At 45.5% G+C, this 19,210-nt stretch overlaps 1 protein-coding gene across 50 annotated transcripts in view; it reads right to left on the reverse strand.

The window, feature by feature from the left end:
• The window catches only part of EIF4G3 (eukaryotic translation initiation factor 4 gamma 3), a 77,502-nt gene that overhangs the window by 48,369 nt on the left and 9,923 nt on the right, over nt 1–19,210 (reverse strand). For 8 of the 50 annotated variants that reach the window (XM_083750062.1, XM_083750057.1, XM_083750056.1 and 5 more), the window contains exons 2-4: nt 13,407–13,482; nt 4,709–4,852; nt 2,117–2,221 (exon numbers count right to left, since the gene is read on the reverse strand). In XM_083750062.1, coding sequence (XP_083606188.1) covers nt 2,117–2,119 — 3 coding nt within the window. In that variant the 5' untranslated portion in view covers nt 2,120–2,221; nt 4,709–4,852; nt 13,407–13,482. Of the gene's footprint in view, nt 1–2,116; nt 2,222–4,708; nt 4,853–13,406; nt 13,483–15,773; nt 16,033–19,210 lie in introns of those variants that run through there. The other 42 variants (XM_083750071.1, XM_083750063.1, XM_083750060.1 and 39 more) reach the window with 15 other exon arrangements.

Below are 19,210 nucleotides of genomic sequence, written 5' to 3' on the forward strand. Positions count from 1 at the left end.
AAGCAAACCCCCATCTCCTCCCACTCCATTGATGAATTGCCGCAGCAGGCACAAAACAAAATGCTTTTGGGCACTGGGGACAAAAGGACAACAGTCAACATGACTTTTCCTCAAAAGCCCACACTGAAAATGACATCCCACATGCTGTTTTCTATGGCAGCACACCGATGACAGCGTATTACATCATGCCATATTTACATGTGATATGGGATCCAAGACACGCTGCTTTATTAAAGCAGAGTCTACCATCAGAAGTGCTGTGGAAGGCTGAGCAAAGAGTTGGAAGAGACCCTGAGGATAATCTAGTTCAACATCCTGCAACGCAAGAATATGCAGCTGTACCTTACAGGGATTGCCCCTGCAATCTTGGCATTATCAGCACCATGCTCTAACCACACAGTTACAGCCAAGAGGGAACCAAGCTGTAGAGAACTCTGGAAATGCCTTGCAGGAAAACATGACTCACTTAAGGCACCACATAGGAGAACGCTACTCACCAAAGCCTATGGCACAATTCCTAATGCCGTTTCCACTACTACTATACTTTACCCAGCCAAATGGGACAGGAAGGGGACAATCCTAGAGTAAGCCACATAGGAAAAGGCAGCCAAGGTCACAAAACTCCAGAGTCGTGAGTGGGTGTGGAATTTCTGAAATTCAGAATCTCTTCATTTCGGAAGGCAAATCGCTGGTTCTGGGCTACCTGAATATTAAACAAAGTCTAACTACATTCTTGGGAATTAAATAATAAACCTCCTATTCACGAAAGCTTAGAAAACTGCAAAAACCCTTTCAAGTAGGACAATAAAAATATTTTTCCAGAAAAGCATCATGTAGATAGGGGACGTTTTATTCTCTGCCACTCAGAGCATCATCAGTTGGGCCAAGAAAACTCTAAATCAAGGGGTAAAACACTCAGATACTCAAGTGGGACACCTTTGCAAGAACTCAACAGGGCTGTACGACTATGTTAACCACAGAACAGCTTTGCTACAAAAGTTAAATGTCTTCTATGACCCATTCTCTGTTAACCCACTTCCCTCCCTGCCAATGCCTTACAGCACCACTTCTCTATTCTCCCTTTGTGAGCCTCTCTTTTCCCCTTTATGTGCCACACCATGTGCTTCTGGATCCAGGAAGACAAAAGGAGCAACACAGAAGTCATGATGCAAGCTGCATTTTCCTGTCCCCACCCCTTTGGACCGCTTTCAGTGGACCTTGGATAGCTCTCCGCGGCTCCCACACACCAACACATCATAAAGGTTTGGAACCGAAACTTTCCTATTTTAATTAAACACCTTCCTAAAGGAAACATTTTGAACCTGAGCAATGAGTGAGCGCCAAACCAAGTATAAGCGACTTTCAACGCGAGACCAGCCCTCCCTCGGCACTGCCAAACTGAGGTTAGTGCGAAAAGCTTCACTTTCTGACCTCCTCACATGCAAAATCCCTTATAAGCAATCCTGAATAAAGGGTGTGGAAGGAAAATGGAATCCCTGCTGTTTGAGGGACAGCCCAAGTAGTCAAGAGGGTGGCACCCAATGCTCATCCTACTCAGAGTAGACCCACTGAAGTTAATGGGTATGACTAATGATAATTAATTTCAATGGGTGTACTGTGTGTAAAACAAATGTTGGACACAACCCAGAGTGTATGGGGGAGGCAGATGTGGGCCGACAGGTACAGCGACTGCCAATGGCTGGGAACACAGGTGGGCCTTTAAAAAGCTAAGCCACCATCCTCAGACTGGACACGAAGCTAAGACTCTCACCCTGCACATCTACGCCTACTCCAAATTTGAAACTTTGCCATAGAATTTAACACTGTCCAAGACAGAGCAACAGCTTTGAAGCAAAAAGTCCAGATGGCATGGTAAGATGCCTCAAGGGCAAAATACTGAACGGAGCTCCTCCATACATCTCAAGTTCTCAACGTGTTTTTAAGGCTCCCCATGAACATTCCTTCTGCCCTGAGTCTTCCACGCCTTTGCAGGAGGGGCCTCCCCTGTAAGCCACAATGGCCCCACCCTAAATGAGATCTCCACCCATTAGAAAAACAAGAGCCAGGCTTTTCCAGCGGGGCATCACTTAACCTTTTTTTTCCTCTTGTCACTCACCATCCCACATCCCAGAATCCTTTGCACCAGTTCCCTTGGATCTTCAAAAAGACTGCTGGCTCTTGGGTGGGGTGGAAAGCTTCTGTCCCTCCTCCCTCCTGGCTGCTGGAGCGAGAGTGAAAGAGAGCGACAGAGTAAGAGAGAAAGAAAGAGAGTGACAGAGAAAGAGACAGAGAGAGGGGGAGAAGGGGGTGGGGAGGACGAGAATGATGGCGGGTGGGTGGGGGATGGACAGGGGTTGGCACATCTCCACGTCAATGCTCCGTTCTCTCCCCCCTTCTACCAGGCTGATGGGAGCAGATGCATCCCCTCCAACTTCTCAAAATACTTTCTACACACCTGGATGGGGACGACCTCCCTTTCTACCTGCCTTTTTACAATGGGCTAAATGAACAAAAGCATCCCAGGGACATTTCTACCCATTCTTCCCCTACTCTAGGACTAGGGAATTGTTGTCAGCAGAGCTTGGTACTCTAGATAAAAGGGTACCCGTTAGTAGTGACCTGTCCTGTCATTATGCTCTCAGTGGCTTCAAGTGCAGGACTCTCCTAATCTCAAAACAGCAATGTGAAAGGTCTGTGGACCAGTTGCCATCAATTCTCAACGCCCCCTGCAGGAGACCAGCTCCTTTGTTTGACACCCACCTCTCCAAGTCTCCTGTGAGGTTGCAGGGATCTGAATGGGGAAACCAAATGGATCTATGCAGGCAGCCCTTCTTACAGAACAAGCTACTATGTAAGACTGCCTCTCCAGGGGGGGAAACGAAAAAGTGGAGAAATACGATCAGTTATCAGAGACAGGTGACCAATACATTTTCCTATGATCAGCACGCTACACTCATGACAACATCCCAAAGATGAATGTACAAGACTTTATATATTCTTATGCCATGTATCAAAAATGGTAAATTTAGGCCTGTGCCCTGGAAAGAAGCAAGAGTGCATATCCTGTTAACAACTGAGAATACGGGCAAAATATTGGTTAACAATTGCCTTAAGCCCTGAGTGGGTGAGCAATGGATCCCCCCTTTTTGTAAGTGGAGGAAGCGGTGGCATTCAAAATTATCTGGACCCATCAGAGAAAGATCTATAACAAATGAACCTGAAGTGCCTCTTGTTGGCAGACAAAGAATTGCAAGACCTTCTGAGGCGAGGAGGACACCCCTTGCTTTTGTTTAGAATCAAACTAAGAAGACTAGCAGACTCTGTGCAGGGCTGACCTGCCAGACTTGGCCGTGACTTAAGTTCAGGTAAGAAATCTGGAGAAAGCGTTACACAATCAGAGGTGCAACGTTCTGGAGTGACTTTCTGTGGAAGAACCTCACTGTACTCAGGACTCAACTGATAAATTCGTAAGGAATATTTGCAGTTTTTTCTGATGCCTGGAGGTGGCTTTCATCTCTCTTCTGAAATACTGGGGATTGACACAGGAGTTGGAGGTCGTGGAGATGCAGCTGGGCAGGGTAGCTGTTTCTGGTGCCCACAACAGTTACTACAGTAGCCACTCCACAACTTTCAGAGCACTTCTTTGGTTAGGCTCTTAACACACAAGACTACACAAAATCCTTTTCTATCAATAAACTTGGCAGCAAGTTTTGAGCTGAACTGGTGGGGTGTCATGCCTACTGTCACATGATGCACATGTCAAGTCCACTGGAAAAGGTGCAACAACTTGAGTGACTCATGCACTGTCTGGCTGGAGGAAACAGATGCAGAGGGTTCTCTCATGCCTGTATAAAAAAAGCTCAACCTCGCCTCACCCCCAATTCCTCCTTTACTAAGGAACCAAAATGGGGCCCTGCATCACGCTTGAGGGTCTGGAAGTTATCATGGGAATCAAAGCAGCTGATTATGTTCCAAGCAGGATTTCAAGCACCAGCTCATCTGTCCGAGAACCAAGACTTCTAGTCTCATGCAGGAATCCACAGAAACAAAGAAGGGGCCGATGCCCCCTCCACTTGTATGCTTCTGAAAGCTCCCACACACTCTGCCTTGAGGCATCATTGCCAAGGAAGCCTTGGTGCTCAGCAGCTCACTGCCTGAAGCTGCCACAGGTCACATTGCCGAGGCATGAGGCCCACCCTTGGACAGCGCATCTGCCCTACCTTTGCTAACTACAAATACATTCCTCCTCTGCTTTGCCACGTCATCCCTCGTCTCTTGGAAATGTTTTGAGGAATTAAGTGATTAAAAACAAGTTATGGTTTTCAATTATCTAAATTCCTTGTCCACGTGTATTATTTTTACTGTGTCCATTTTCTCTTTCAGCACATGCAATGAGTGCTGGTCAGAAAAGAAAAATGTACCTGCCTAAAGGCATGTTATTAAAATCAACGCCACTTAGCAAAAAAAAGCTCTTAGTCTGACACGAGAGGTGTCCCTGCCAATTTCCAATTGAGGGGGTTGGGGTGGGGAGCGCCCTAAAGGGAACCCCTCTCCTCTTCCCCTATCCTTGGCCAGCAAGAGGAAGAGCAGCTCAAGTGAAAGTAGCATGCAGACCAGGGTTAGCACTACGCAAAGCCAAGATCTCACCCACACCCCATAAACTTATAGAAAGGCAACTCAGACCTGAGAAGCAGGCGCCAAAACTTACCTGGGTGAGGCTTGGGGAGGAGGCATGTCCTGGTGGCGTTGCAGCAAGGGATGGGTGCCCCTTGCCTATTTCATGTGCAGAGTAAGGGGAGGGGGCAGGAGGGCCTGGCTGTCTCGCAACCTGCGTGACCTGTGAGGAGATAAACTGTTAGTAAAACCAGAGATTAGTAAAGCTCCCTCCATGGGCGTTCATTTACATGCTGAGGCTACAGACCTGGGGAGGAAAAGGAAGGATCCATCCTTTGGCTCACAATTAGCTACCACTGGATACACTCACCGTCTCTCTGGCCACCCGTAAAAAAGGACAGGGAGAGCAAGAGGCTGCAGGAGCAGAGCTTGTTCACACGCCTTATCTTGCATCTCAGAACTTGAACACAGATGAAGGGTACATCTCCAATGGCAAAAGGACGAGCCTTTCACCTGGTCAACATTGCCTTGCTTTGAGAAATCTTTAGAGCTTCAGTAACGAGAAGGCACTTATCTTTCCTTGTAAAACTTCCCATTATTTCCCAATGCATCCCTGTCCTTGGCACATGCTTGGTCCGCATCAAGCATCCAATGGAAACAGGTGGCTGGCAATTATTTTGGAATTCTTAAATTCCTATTTGGCCCTGAGACACACTCAAAGAGGCTTCCCCCAAAAAAGATAAATCCTACAGTTTGTAGCCAATGCTAGTCCTACTCAAGAGTAAAGCTAATGAAGTTATTGGACACAACTGATTTAGGTATACACTGAGTGAAACGTAGCTGGATGCAACCCCATAAAATTGTACTGAAGGAGCACTAAACACAACCCTCACTGCAAGTCAAACAGCAGCACTCTGAAGCTGAAAGTGGGCACAGAAGTCACTCAATGCCTGGCAGAGAAGAAAGACTGAAAGCAGGCCTGAAGGTGGTCTCCTTAGAAGGAAGTCCTAGGACACCTGATGATGCAGGTGAAGCAGCTCATCTTCCAAGAGGCGACAGAGCTGGTAACAGCAGCTCTCCCCATTTGATCTTTCACTCGCGGACTGGAGGAGCAACTTGGGAAAGGTGCTCCTGGAGAGATCCAGAGCCAAGGCTGTGCAGGGCCTGATTGGTCCAAACAATTGGAACAATTCAATATGAAGACATCAAGTTTTAATATTTTAAATCCCCAAGGAAAGAGATACTAATTTGAAATCACTCAGTTCAACTAACTTTCCCAAATTTTACTTTATTGTTATTATTTACTAGATTCTGAGTAACTTACAGTATATTTAAAAACACAGGGTTGTCTCCAACAAAGTCCTACCCAGAGTAGACCCACTGAAACTAATGGCCCTAAGTTAGCCGTGCTTATCAATTTCAATAGGTTTACTTTGAGTAGGACTAATATGGGATACAACCCATAAGCATTAAGCAAAACATATTGTACTATCAGCACATTCACACAGAAACATATGCAATTCATTAAAAAATAATCATAATATACTAACCCACCCTTCCTCAGCAGAAACAGAAAGCTTTGGCAGCACGCTAACAGATTTTGCAAATCATGCAATTGCAATCAGTGGCTGTGAACTATCCTTTACCAACCAGATATATAGGACTACAAATCCCATTTTCCACAGAGAGCTCCAGCATGACACAAGAGCTTCAGTCCAAAATTTCTAGAGGGCACAAGGATGGTGACGGTCACTATAAACAAATTAATGCATGTTGGTTTGCAACTAAATGAAACTTTTAGACTACCTACCTAGTAGCACACATAAAGGAAAACCTTTTGTATCTGCTCAGAGGCAATAAAGGCGGGGAGCAATTGCAAAAACACTGTGATTTCTGTGTGGTTCTATATACACAAGCGAAGATACTAAGGGAGAACACTGAAAGGCCACAAACCAGTGGAATGAGATGCCCTGGTTTGTGGGCCATAGTCCCAGAACTGCACAGTAGCAAGGCAGGTAATTACTGAACAAAAACTGCTTTTCTCCACAACATTTGGCTGCTAGAGTCATAAACACATATGAATTTACTGTAACGACACATTACTTATTGAATCATGCTTATAATGCTTGGCCTGAGAAGTCAAAACACCCCGCCATGGAGTTTCCTTTTGCATAGAAAAATGGGCTTTAATTTAGTGTATATGAGAGAGGGTCATGGGCTCCAGTTTTAAGAGGGTAGGGCACAATTTAATCCCACAGCATGCAAAACAGGGCAAAAGCCTGAGTCCTAAAATTTCCGGTTTGAAACAGTTGTGAATATTAACCTAAAGCTGAAGCTGACAGAAAATGCACATCGCCATAGATGTCACCTGATTCAGGAGTGCCCTTAACCCATGGGTAGGCAGCCTAAGGCCGGATGCGGCCCAATCGCCTTCTCAATCCGGCCAGCGGACAGTCCGGGAATCAACATGTTTTTACATGAGTAGAATGTTTGCTTTTATTTAAAATGCCTCTCCGGGTTATTTGTGGGGCCTGCCTGCTGTTTTTTACATGAGTAGAATGTTTGCTTTTATTTAAAATGCATCTCTGGGTTATTTGTGGGGCACAGGAATTCGTTCATTTCCCCCCAAAAAATATAGTCCAGCCCATCACATGGTCTGAGGAACAGTGGACTGGCCCACAGCTGAAAAAGGTTGCTGACCCCTGCCTTAACCCATGAAAATTATTGTCAGAGGAAGTGTAACATAATCATAATGCTTTATTTTATATTTTTGTAGACTGCTCAGAGGTTTTCTTACAATCAGGTAGTATATAAATTCTCTTAAATAAATAAATATCTCCAACACAAACAAGAATATGTCAGTCTATTCTCCATATCCAGATCAATGTATCATCTTGTCTGGATTCAGTTGCTGCTTTGAACACTGAAAACCTGTTCAAAACACTGCTGTAAATTTTTGTTATATTTTTCATAGCAGAATGCAAGTATAGTAAATAAGTTGTTCTCTTATTGTAAGATTATTCAGTTAAATTAAGTGGCTAATTAAGAAACTTGTGCTTGTGTTTTCTGTAATACAGAACCTTACCTTGAGCTCCCTGCCCCCCATTGGGAATGTACTTGAAATTAATTCCACAATAAATACAAGATCGGATACATTAAAGTGCCAGGAAGAAGGCATTATCCTGAATGCCACCCTTCATTACTTAACGGATCTCTCTCTTTCAGCATTTTCTCTTGGGGAAAAACTCCACCCACCTGTACCAACACCAGCTTCTACCCAAAAGGAGAAGCAGAATTGATACAAATCCAAAAAGGACAGAAAAACACTGCTGAGGGTTTTGCAAATGCCACTTTTATGAGTTAACTCCGCACCGTTTGCCAGTAAAAACAGGCTTTTCTCCACTGGGGGAAGGCTGCAAATCTGTAAATGGGATCTTAACTTTGCAGCTTTGCAGGGACAAAGCAAGACTGGGCTGCCTTTCCTGCCAGCCGGCCCTTTGTGATCTGACAAAATGGCTGTCTGTGTAGGAAGTCAATGCAGACTGGGCCAGAGGAATAGTGCAGCGTGTCTGTCACTCTTGATTCCATCACAAAGTGTGAGAGATTCTTCACCTTAGGGATGCTTCTGCATTCTACCCTGAAAACCTATTTCAACAGCCCTTTAAACACCCAACCACCTAAGATTAGAAAAACAACAGCTGAGAGGAGTAAGGCAGTAAGGAAGCCCCACAAGAGAGAGGCCCTCCAGTCTCAAGAGCCCAGCGGGAAGCAAGAATTACCAATAGTTCTATTTCCCCAAAGCTGAGGCATCACAGGAGCAACGGCTGGAAATGGTCCCAGGAGCTTCTGTCTGTGTGTGTTTCTATGCTGACAATACCTAGGAGAGCAAGAAAAAGGACACAAATCCCAAGACCCTCATGGAGCTCAAACTAAGGAGCTAAAGGAGGCCCTAAAAAGATACCCATCCTTTGGGCTGCACCGCCCAATCTCCTGAGGTAGTCCTGGCTGTTCCCTTCAGAGTCATAGAACTGCATAGAACTGACTGGCTACCAATTCATAAAAACCAAAAGTGCTTTTTGTTGGGAAAGAAAGCTGCTGCTCACCTAAGGGGCTCACTGTCCACTAGCAGAAGCACTGGCAAAGGTGCTATTGGGGGAGAAATCATAATGGGGAGAGGTTCCCTCTCTTTCGCTTATTTCAACTGTGTCAAGGTGGCTGATCAGAAACAAGGAGACCCAAGACAGGAGGCAGAAACTCTTCAAGAGACACTTCAAACAATGCCAATTAACACATCTGCTTCAGAGGCTGCATTGCTGGATTCCTTTTGAAGAGAGGTGCTACGCTAAATGTTAGCACCTAACTTATGTGCCTCTTTGATCAGAAATTATGCACATTTTGCAGGTATAAAGAAAAACCTAGAATCCAGCCAGCATACAAACTGGCCCTTGATTTTAGAGCACAGCACTGCAGTTCAGTAGCAGCAGCAGCAGGAAAGGTCTGCTCTGTTCTGCTTATGAAGCGGCAAGAGCTGCTTAGATCAAAAGAGACCAAAGTTTTCGAGAGGATGCTGGAGATTATTGCTGTGCCTTTGTTTAAATGACACCCATCTCTTAACAAGGGGCTGTAAATCCTTTGGCTCAGATCTTCAGAGCTCTGCAAGTCAGCCAGCTTTACCAGTTACCTTCTACAGCAGGTGTAGGGAAATTCTCTGCATCTGCTCAGGGAATAAGTAGGCTGGGCTGGGAGAGGGCAATGGGCAGGGCCTACAGTGGTACCTCGCAAGACGAAATTAATTCGTTCTGCGAGTTTCTTCGTCTTGCGGATTTTTCGTCTTGCGAAGCACGGATGCACCCTGGTATTAACGGTTTTAAGAAAAAGGAAACGAACTCGCAAGACGTTTCGTCTTGCGAAGCAAGCCCATACGGAAAATTGTCTTGCAAAACAACTCAAAAAACGAAAAACTCTTTCGTCTTGCGAGTTTTTCGTCTTCGAAGGCATTCGTCTTGCGAGGTACCACTGTACATTCAAAGTGGGCAGGGCTAAAGCAGCATTCATAGAATCATAGAGTTGGAAGAGACCACAAGGGCCATCGAGTCCAACCCCCTGCCAAGCAGGAAACACCATCAGAGCACTCCTGACATATGGTTGTCAAGCCTCTGCTTAAAGACCTCCAAAGAAGGAGACTCCACCACACTCCTTGGCAGCAAATTCCACTGTCGAGCAGCTCTTATTGTCAGGAAGTTCTTCCTAATGTTTAGGTGGAATCTTCTTTCTTGTAGTTTGGATCCATTGCTCCGTGTTCGCTTCTCTGGAGCAGCAGAAAACAACCTTTCTCCCTCCTCTATGTGACATCCTTTTATATATTTGAACATGGCTATCATATCACCCCTTAACCTCCTCTTCTCCAGGCTAAACATGCCCAGCTCCCTTAGCCGTCCCTCATAAGGCATCGTTTCCAGGCCTTTGACCATTTTGGTTGCCCTCCTCTGGACACGTTCCAGTTTGTCAGTGTCCTTCTTGAACTGTGGTGCCCAGAACTGGACACAGTACTCCAGGTGAGGTCTGACCAGAGCAGAATACAGTGGCACTATTACTTCCCTTGAGCTAGATGCTATACTCCTATTGATGCAGCCCAGAATTGCATTGGCTTTTTTAGCTGTCGCGTCACACTGTTGGCTCATGTCAAGTTTGTGGTCAACCAAGACTCCTAGATCCTTTTCACATGTATTGCTCTCAAGCCAGGTGTCACCCATCTTGTATTTGTGCCTCTCATTTTTTTTGCCCAAGTGCAATACTTTACATTTCTCCCTGTTAAAATTCATCTTCTTTGTTTTGGCCCATTGTTACAACACAGTTGCTATTCTCATCACATTTTAATTTATTGTATACATTATTTATATAACTGACTTTTCTTTTTCTTTTTTGTTGTAATTGTATTTTGACTAACCTGTACTTTTATTGACAAATAAATAAATAAATATGGAAGGAAAACTGAAATCTAAATACAACAAACACTGTAGTATTCTGGTGAGGGAGAACCCACCATTCTATATCTGTCTTTATGGTTTGCAAAAGCTATCCAGACTTCTCAGGCCAATACCGTATTTTTCGCCCTATAGGACACACTTTTCCCCTCCAAAAATGAAGGGGAAATGTGTGTGCGTCCTATGGGGCGAATACAGGCTTTTGGTGAAGCCTGGAGAGCAAGAGGGGCACACCGACCCCTCTCGCTCTCCAGGCTTCGCGGACCTCTCCGCAAGCAGCAGGAGCGCTCCCGCTGCTTGCGGAGAGTGGCCTGCATGTTGAAGCCTGCGCGCGCTGAGCTCAGCGCGTCCAGGCTTCGCGGACCTCTCCGCAAGCAGCGGGAACCAGCACTGGGCTCCCACGGCTTGCAGAGAGCTGCCTGTTTGGGGGCTGGGGTCGGGGGAAGCTCGGGCGGGCCTCCCCCGCCCCAGCCCCGCACCTGGGGGGGGGAAAAATAATTTCCCCCCCTTTATTTCCCCCCCAAAAAACTAGGTGCGCCTTATGGGACGGTGCGTCCTATAGGGCGAAAAATACGGTAATTATAAATGATACAAAGTCATTGGTTGCCTTGATCATTGGCCTCAGCCCTGTATACCTGAAGGAGCATCTTCACCCCCACTGTTCAGCTCAGACTGAGGTCCAGCTCCAAGTACCTTCTGGCAGTTCCCTCACTGAGAGAAGTGGAGCTACAGGGAAGCAGGCAGAGGGCCTTCTTGGTAGTGGCGCCCTACCATCAGATGTTAAGGAGATGAGTAACTATATAACCTTTAGAAGACATCTGAAGGCAGTCATGTATAGGGAAGTGTTTTAATGTATAATGTTTTATTATGTTTTTATATATGATGGAAGCCGCCCAGAGTGGATGGGGCAGCCAAGTCACATGGGTGGGGTACAAATAACAACAACAACAACAACAACAACAACAACAACACAGTCATAATTACAATTAATAATAATAATTATTATTACTACTACTGTTTGCTTGTCATGGGACACACAGACTGACAAGCTGTCAAAGATACCAGAAGCCAAGTGATGTATTTTGCCAGGATTGTTCAAGGTGCCTGTATAGGTGATTGTGTACTGTATTCCTAAATTGCACCCTCCAGTTACCAGAGCTCTGTCATGTGTTCAGCTCTCAAATTATGACTATTTATCATTCTACCAACCAAAAAGGAGGGAATTTAATTTCCATCTCACAGTGGAAAAAACAATGGCCCCCAGTAACACTCTGGGTATTTGTAACACATGCATGTTTTCTCAGAAGTTACGCAGTCCTTGAGAAATATGCCTACCAAAGACTTTGGAAGATCTACTTAAGTTATTTCTGTATTTTTTCTAAAATGCAATTTAGGCAATGCACAAGGATACAACATAGGTCACATTCACACCATCCATTTAAAGCACATGCCCCCCCAATAAACATGGGAACTGTAGTTTACCCCTCCCAGAGCTACAATTCCCAGCACCCTTAAACTATAATTCCCAGGATTCCTCAGGAGAAGCCATGTGCATGGTGTGAATGTGACCTCTGTAATGAAAAAATAAACAGTGTTGGTGGCCATCTGGGCTAGTTCATTAGCAGTGGGTCTCACTGCCTTGATGCTCATATCGTGCCTTTAAAAAATGCAGCATTTTTCTCACAGCTCAGCAACAGTCACACAGCCAAATAGCCTGGCCTCCTGACCCACATCTTTGGCATAAACCCGGAGTGGCTAGATCAGCTAATCCTTCCTAATCTCTTTTCTGGAAGAGTCACTTCACTGTGGGTTACCTGTTCAGAAGCCAGGCACAGAAGACACCTCTTGGGCATCCACCCATTATGGGCAAAGAAAGACAAACACACACAGAACCCACAAGACACCATTTGAGGAATGAGAACGATTTAGCACCACAGTCAATATGTGGCAGACTCTTTCATTCTTGCCTTCCATAAGAACTCATTCCTTTTTTAGTGTAACTCCAGCAACTATGTTAAAGAGCACCCAAAAGACTTTAAGAACTTTTGCAGCTTATATTGAGGAGTTGTGATTGCACTGCAAACATATTATCTGAATCAGGTCTCACCTGCCAAAGATACTGGGCAGAAGAGGCCTGAATGAGGGCATCTTTCTAAACCAGCAGTTTCTGTTGAGAAAGTTCAACTCTGAATTATTCATTTGCTTACAGTGGTGCCTCGCAAGACGAAATTAATTCATTCCGCAAGTTTTTTCTTCTTGCGAGTTTTTCGTCTTGCGAAGCACGGTTTCCCATAGAAATGCATTGAAAATCAATCAATGCATTCCTATGGAAACCACCTTCAGACCAGGTCCGGGGACAGTCTGTCCCCCAACCTCTTCTGAAGGCTGGGGGGGGGGGACAAGGGCTTTTCTTCCCACCCCCAGCATTTTAAAAAACCCCGGGACAGCGGAGGACTTCTTGCGAAGCAAGCCCATAGGGAAATTCGTCTTGCGAAGCAACTCGCAAACGGAAAACCCTTTCGTCTTGCGGGTTTTCCGTCTTGCGAGGAATTCGTCTTGCGGGGCACCACTGTATTTTGAATTAAACAAGTGGTTTTAAAACAGAGCTGCTTTTCTAAATGAAGATTACACACTTGAGTCCCAGGATTGTTCTGTGGCTGGAGGCAGCTAAACTTTCCACACAGCCCAACAAAGCTCTAAGAGCTCATATCCAGCTGATTAGCTGCAGGAGGAAAAGCAATGTTACTTAAGCAAACCACAACTACACAGGAACCAAAGAACTTGGCAAAACTGCTGGGGAATACTTACAGTGCTGTACACAGCTGAGACGGTTGGAGTGAAGATTCGATCCTCCAGGGGCTGCTGCACAGGTCCCCGGGGGATTCTGCAAAGCAGCAAATCAAGGAAAACACAAAAGTCTAGAGGAAAGTGTGTTTGGCAGGAAAGAAACATGTGAAATCCTTTGCCCATACTAGCATAAAAACAAAAGTTTTTACCAAATGCCAGAAACCACAATGAAAAGAGGCTCACATTCAACACTGCAGCTGGAATAATTTCTACGGCCGAAAACTAGCTTCCCAGAAGATGTGACCAGATACAGTAAAACAAAATCAATAGACCTGAGTAAATGAGAGATCTAAGCTGAGAGTTGTAACAGATGACCCAATTTTTATTTTCAATATAAAATGGCCACCCTCTTTCAGTCACCCAGGAAAACAACTCGTCAGCTGCAGATCCGTCTGACGAAGGCCAGGCCTGAGTCTCTAACAATGCAGGAAGAAAGAGAGAGAGTGTGCATTTATGTCGCTGGCATTTCACTCTATTAATCCTTTTCCCTACTTAAAAGCAGTTCTGGGAACTAGAATTCACTTCTTAACAGGCTGAGAATTTTGTAGCTTAAAGGAAAGCTGCCTTTGATTGGCTGCCCTAAACTTGCAATTAAAAGAGCTGCAATAATCCAGAATATCCACACTGTAAATAAAGGTGTAGCAAAAAAGGTTTTTTTCTAATGCCAAAGAAGGATAACAATAAAAGGTTTGGTAAAATAAAACATATGTGATTCAGCAATTAGAATCCTCTGCAACAGAATTAAGCGCTCTCATAAACTACTAGTTTCCTTCTTAAAGCAGTGTGGTCACTTGCTAAGAGGTTCAGAGGATGAATTTCCGCCAGCTTATAAAGAACTTCCTATCAACACAAGGAGGCTCCCACACTCATTATGAAGAGAAGAATGGTCAGGCAAGACAGGAAGGAAAAAGCGTGTTGTCCCTAAAATTGACTCAACTTAAACTGAGCTCCAATTAAAAACCAAAAAAACAGGCAGTCTATCTCTCTAGAACAGCATGCTTCCATGAGAGTGTGGTTCAAGTCCTGGAGATCCAGGGCAGTAAACACCAAATTGCAGATTATCACTCTTTTGAAAAGCACCAAAAGATAATATTACTACTCAAATGCAAGCAGCTAGACCACTCTCCCATAAGGTGCCTGTCCTGTCCTGTTGCTTCTGTGTCTATTCTCCCTTAAATTTTATCAAACCACAAAACCAGAACCTATCCAAGGCATTTGAAAATCCCTGACAACAGCAGCAGCTGACCTCACACAACCGGAACTGGGACCTTTGCACTCAGCTAAGAAACAATGCTGGTTTCTACACACCATCCCCAGGAAAAAGAACCTGACAGGGAGGAACTCTGTGGCCTGGAGCTTACTGAGGTGGTGGTAGCTGTACGAACAGTCTGCTACAGTGGAGAGAAACCACACTTACAAACCTTCTAGAAATAGTTAACAAGCGAGGAGTCAAGTTTACCGGAGTGTAAGGATGAAAGCATGGGAGACAACTGCTCACCCTGGTTGCCCACAAACATTCCTGCCACAGCAAACAAACAGACCTTCATGTTGGGATCCCACAAGACTTGCTGACTTATGTGGCAATGGACTGAGCTCTGCAAACCTTGTGGGGCTCCCCTCCCACCTCCTGGCATGAGATAAAGTCAGGCCCTCATCATTCCAGAACTATGAACACACAACATTTCCACAAAAGCTCCACTGCAATTTGAACCTCACCTGGCAAGGGGCCAGAACTTCCCTTCTGCCCCCGCCCCTCCTGCATGCTGGCTTGGACTAATAAAATACACCCCTGAGATCTTGACGGCAAGCCAAAATCTGCTCTGGCTTGTTTACACAGCTGCATGCCCCGTCCAGCACCACAGGGCAACAGGCAAGAGTGAGGCAGAAGCGTCACCTAGCCATGGCTACTTTGCAGGAGCCCAGCCAACAGAACCCTTCTAAACTCTGCTTGGACATGAGCCTCTACCTGTTTGTGGACAGGAGTCACAAGAAGATTTAGGCAGCAACGTCTGTTACCAAGGGGGAACACTGAGATGCCACCCACACGGAAGGAGGGCAATGTGGCCATTTTTCAGCACAAAACACCTCCCAGCTCTGTTGGGATAGCAACAGCAGTGCCACTCCTTTGTCTCTCCAATTTAGATATCTGAAGTCGCCAAAGAATGTGGAGCCTTAACCCTACACAGTCCAAAATTTAAAGACAAAGCAGGATATAATGATCAAAGAGAAGCAGAGTGAGCGGCAGCCTTTCTGAACCAGGCGCCTTTCAGCTGTTTTAATAAGACCATGCCCATCAGCCCCAGACAGCAAAGATTCAAGCCAACTCACCTCATACACATTGCACTGGCGACCTTCAGGCTGTGAGTTTGGAAGAAATTCGAGAACAGAATCCCAGGCTCACTTCATGAGGTTCTCAAATACACTCCCACACAATGGTGAGTTGGATTAGAAAGTTCCATGCCGGTCCCTAGTAAGGAAGTCTGTTTCTGACAGAGCGACCGGTTCACCGGCTGCCTTCTGATCATCAAGAAACAGTAACTGGAGCTGACAAACAAGGCACATGCCTTAAAAATATGGAGCCCACCATGTGACGTATCACATCACAAAAAGCAGGGCAGTGACAGAGCAGAACACGTGCCCTCTGTATTTTGAAATCCAGGCTACATGATCCTTGCTTAATGTACACTATTTATTAGGAAGTCAAGAAATGGGCTGAACAAAACAGCCTCTTTCCCCCGCGGCCAAGCACTGCTCCTGTTTCGTATTCCCCTTGCATGAACTTGCATTACACCCACATACAAAGCAGCCTCGGCACTGACCAGCTTCCTTCTTTCTCTGCTCCTTGGAGCAATTTCCAAGCTACAAACACTGGCAAGGTTAATAATCAAAGTCGTTCCAACTATGAAGACAAATAACTCACAGTTAAGCTTTGCTTTTTTTTTAAGGCAGGGAGCGCCTGCACTGAGAAATTCAGAATACATTTAGCAAACTGTCAAAGAAAGTGGAGCTCAGATACATGTTACAATGCAGCAGCAGCAGCAGCTGGAGCTGTTTTTCCAGAGGTTCAGGACCCAGGAGGCCTACAACCAAAGGGAGGTGGGGGGAGGCGGTAGGCCAGTTACACAGACCCGTTGTCAAGTGACCATCCCTGATCTGACCAAGCAGCACAGACTCACCTGCTTGGCTGCAGGTCTTTATAAACATTTCAGCAGTGCCTTGAGACGTAGCAGCGGCACCAGAAAAAGGGGGTGGCAAAGCACTGTCTGGGGGTGTGGGAAGCATGTGGAAAGAGTCTTTCTAGCAACAAGGAGGGGGCAAGCTACCTATCTTCTTCCCCACTGGTGCCACATATGATAGGATGAACCCACAGAAAAGTGGCTCTCAAAGAGCTATTACAATGTGTGAAGGACACCTCAGGATACTGCAAAAGCAATATGCCCTTTTAAAGGGATTTTAATGCATTTTCACAAAAGCAGCTTCTAAAACTGGGGTTCATAGCCCATGGTAACTTCCCGGTGTAAGCGGAGAAACGCAATTGCTGGAGCATACCAGACAGAGGGGTGGGTAAACACTTGAGTCAGTGCAGGAAGGAGGACTTCCTGCTTCCCACTAGCAACCGTTCACCTCGCACTAGAAAATATTGGGGCTTACCTACATTAAATAACAGAATTTTAAAAACCTGAGAATATAAACAAATAAACACCAGAGAAGGAACAGATGATGCAAACCCTCTTAAATTAAAATGGTTTTAACCAGGCACCAGAAACTCAGCAGGGACAGTGGCTGCCTTGACTTCTATTGGGAGGGAGTTACACCGACCTCAGCCCACAATACTGAAGAGATGGCTTCTGGCTGTCATGAGTCATGCTTCTGGTCCATGGGGGATCACTAACAGCATTCTTCCAGAAGATCTCAGTGACCAACCTGGGGTGTATAGGGGAAGGCAATCCTTAAGGTATTGTGGGCCTACGTTGCCCAGGGCTTTATATACTAAAACCAGAACCTCGAACCTAGCCCAGCTACACTTTCGAACAGCACCTCCCCTGCACTGATCCTATGTTACTTCAGATGACGCCTGGGAGAAACATATTTTGTCAAAGTATAGGAGAGTTCTTACTTAAAACAGGCACACACCTGCTTAACAAGGCTTGCTATGCCAGGAACACCACGCTAAATTCACTTCCTGGATTGTGCACAAGAGATTTCATTTCTATACCAGGGAATTCAAAAAGAGATGGCACCTTGCAGAAAGTGAACTGTTTTTCACATAGCAATCATTTCTAGTCATTAAATACCTGCCAGCCATAAAAGATTAAACTACATTCTAGTACTGTTTATTAATTAGATGCAAAGAAAATTAATTATTAAACTGATGGAGGGTGTCATCATTCATGCCCCTGCATTCTTCCACAGGAATATAACAACCTAGTAGATCGGGCCAGCGAACGATCAAGCACCCTATCCCCTACCAGACACCACAATGGGAAGCCTGCAAGCAAGACCTGAACACAACAGCAACACTCTCCCCACTTGAGATTCCCAGCAAATGGTATTCAGAGACATGCTGCCTGCAAGAGTGGAGGTAAAGCATATCCATTAGGGCTAGTTGCTGACTCACCAGCAATCTGTTACTTGAGGACAAAGAGGAAAGGGACAGTAGCAAAAAATGGCAAAATGCACACATGGGAACTCAACACACACACACACACAAAATTGTTTTGCTATTTAGCAATTCAAACTAATATAATCAGAGTGCCAGGCCACCTTGGCTACACCACCCTAGTACTGCAAAAGCCTACAAGGAGCAGACCTATCAGAATGACTTAGAAGATCCTAGCACTGCTTGTGGAGATATCTGCCATTCAAGTCTGGCAGACTTAAGGCTTGTGATACAAAGGCTCAAAGGAGTGTCACTCCTCAGCTACCATGAAGCCCTGGGATGGAGTGGGTTTTATACCCACAAAAATTAAAATGACAGCTTTTCAAGCCCATCATCCATTGTGAAGGGGCAGAAGCACATTGTCCGGTGGAAGTCACTTAAACCAGCAAGCACCTTGCCTCCGTGGAGAGGATTACTACTGATCAGGGCATAGACCTGGTTATGGCGAGATCAGCCAAATATCTGTTCAGGAGCACCGCTTCCTCTCCAGAAGGATGCAGAAATATGAATGGAATATACCCCTGACTCTTGCTACAACTGTGCAACATTCATTAACAATCAGAGGAGGGAGCAGGGAAGGGAAACTTGGGAGCATTAACAAAAGCTCAGGGCCTGAAAGAACTCTTTGTCTCCCTGGTCAATGCCAGTCTTTTGAATGGCAGAGCACAGAGCAGAAAAAGAATGAGGGAGAAAGGGAGGGGAGGCAGGGAGGGAGGGAGACCCACTGGGCCAGCTCTTCAGGGGACATCTCCTCAGCTGCCAGGCAGAAAAGGACTCTTGCATGAGCATCACACGGCCTCCCAAGCAGCCAGAAACGCAGGCATTGTCCACTCACAAGCACAGCTTGATAGAACCAACACATTTTGCTCTTGTTCCGCTAGGGAGCTCACATTCCAGGAACAGAACGCCCTATCCTGCATCAAGCCACAAAGTGAAAAGTGAGGAAAGCAAGTGACAGGAAATGTACAATCCTGACCTTTTCTTCATAACCTGGGAACCTTTTCTTCATCTCCTTCTGGAGAGATTTGTGAAAATACATAATGCAAGACTCCAAGAGTTAAGCGCCATTTAGAAGCAAATTGTGGTGTTAACAGAGACTGAGTCT

This window comes from Podarcis gaigeae (assembly GCF_964106915.1).
Source record: "Podarcis gaigeae genome assembly, chromosome: 8".
In the NCBI taxonomy this organism is placed as follows: Eukaryota; Metazoa; Chordata; class Lepidosauria; order Squamata; family Lacertidae; genus Podarcis; species Podarcis gaigeae.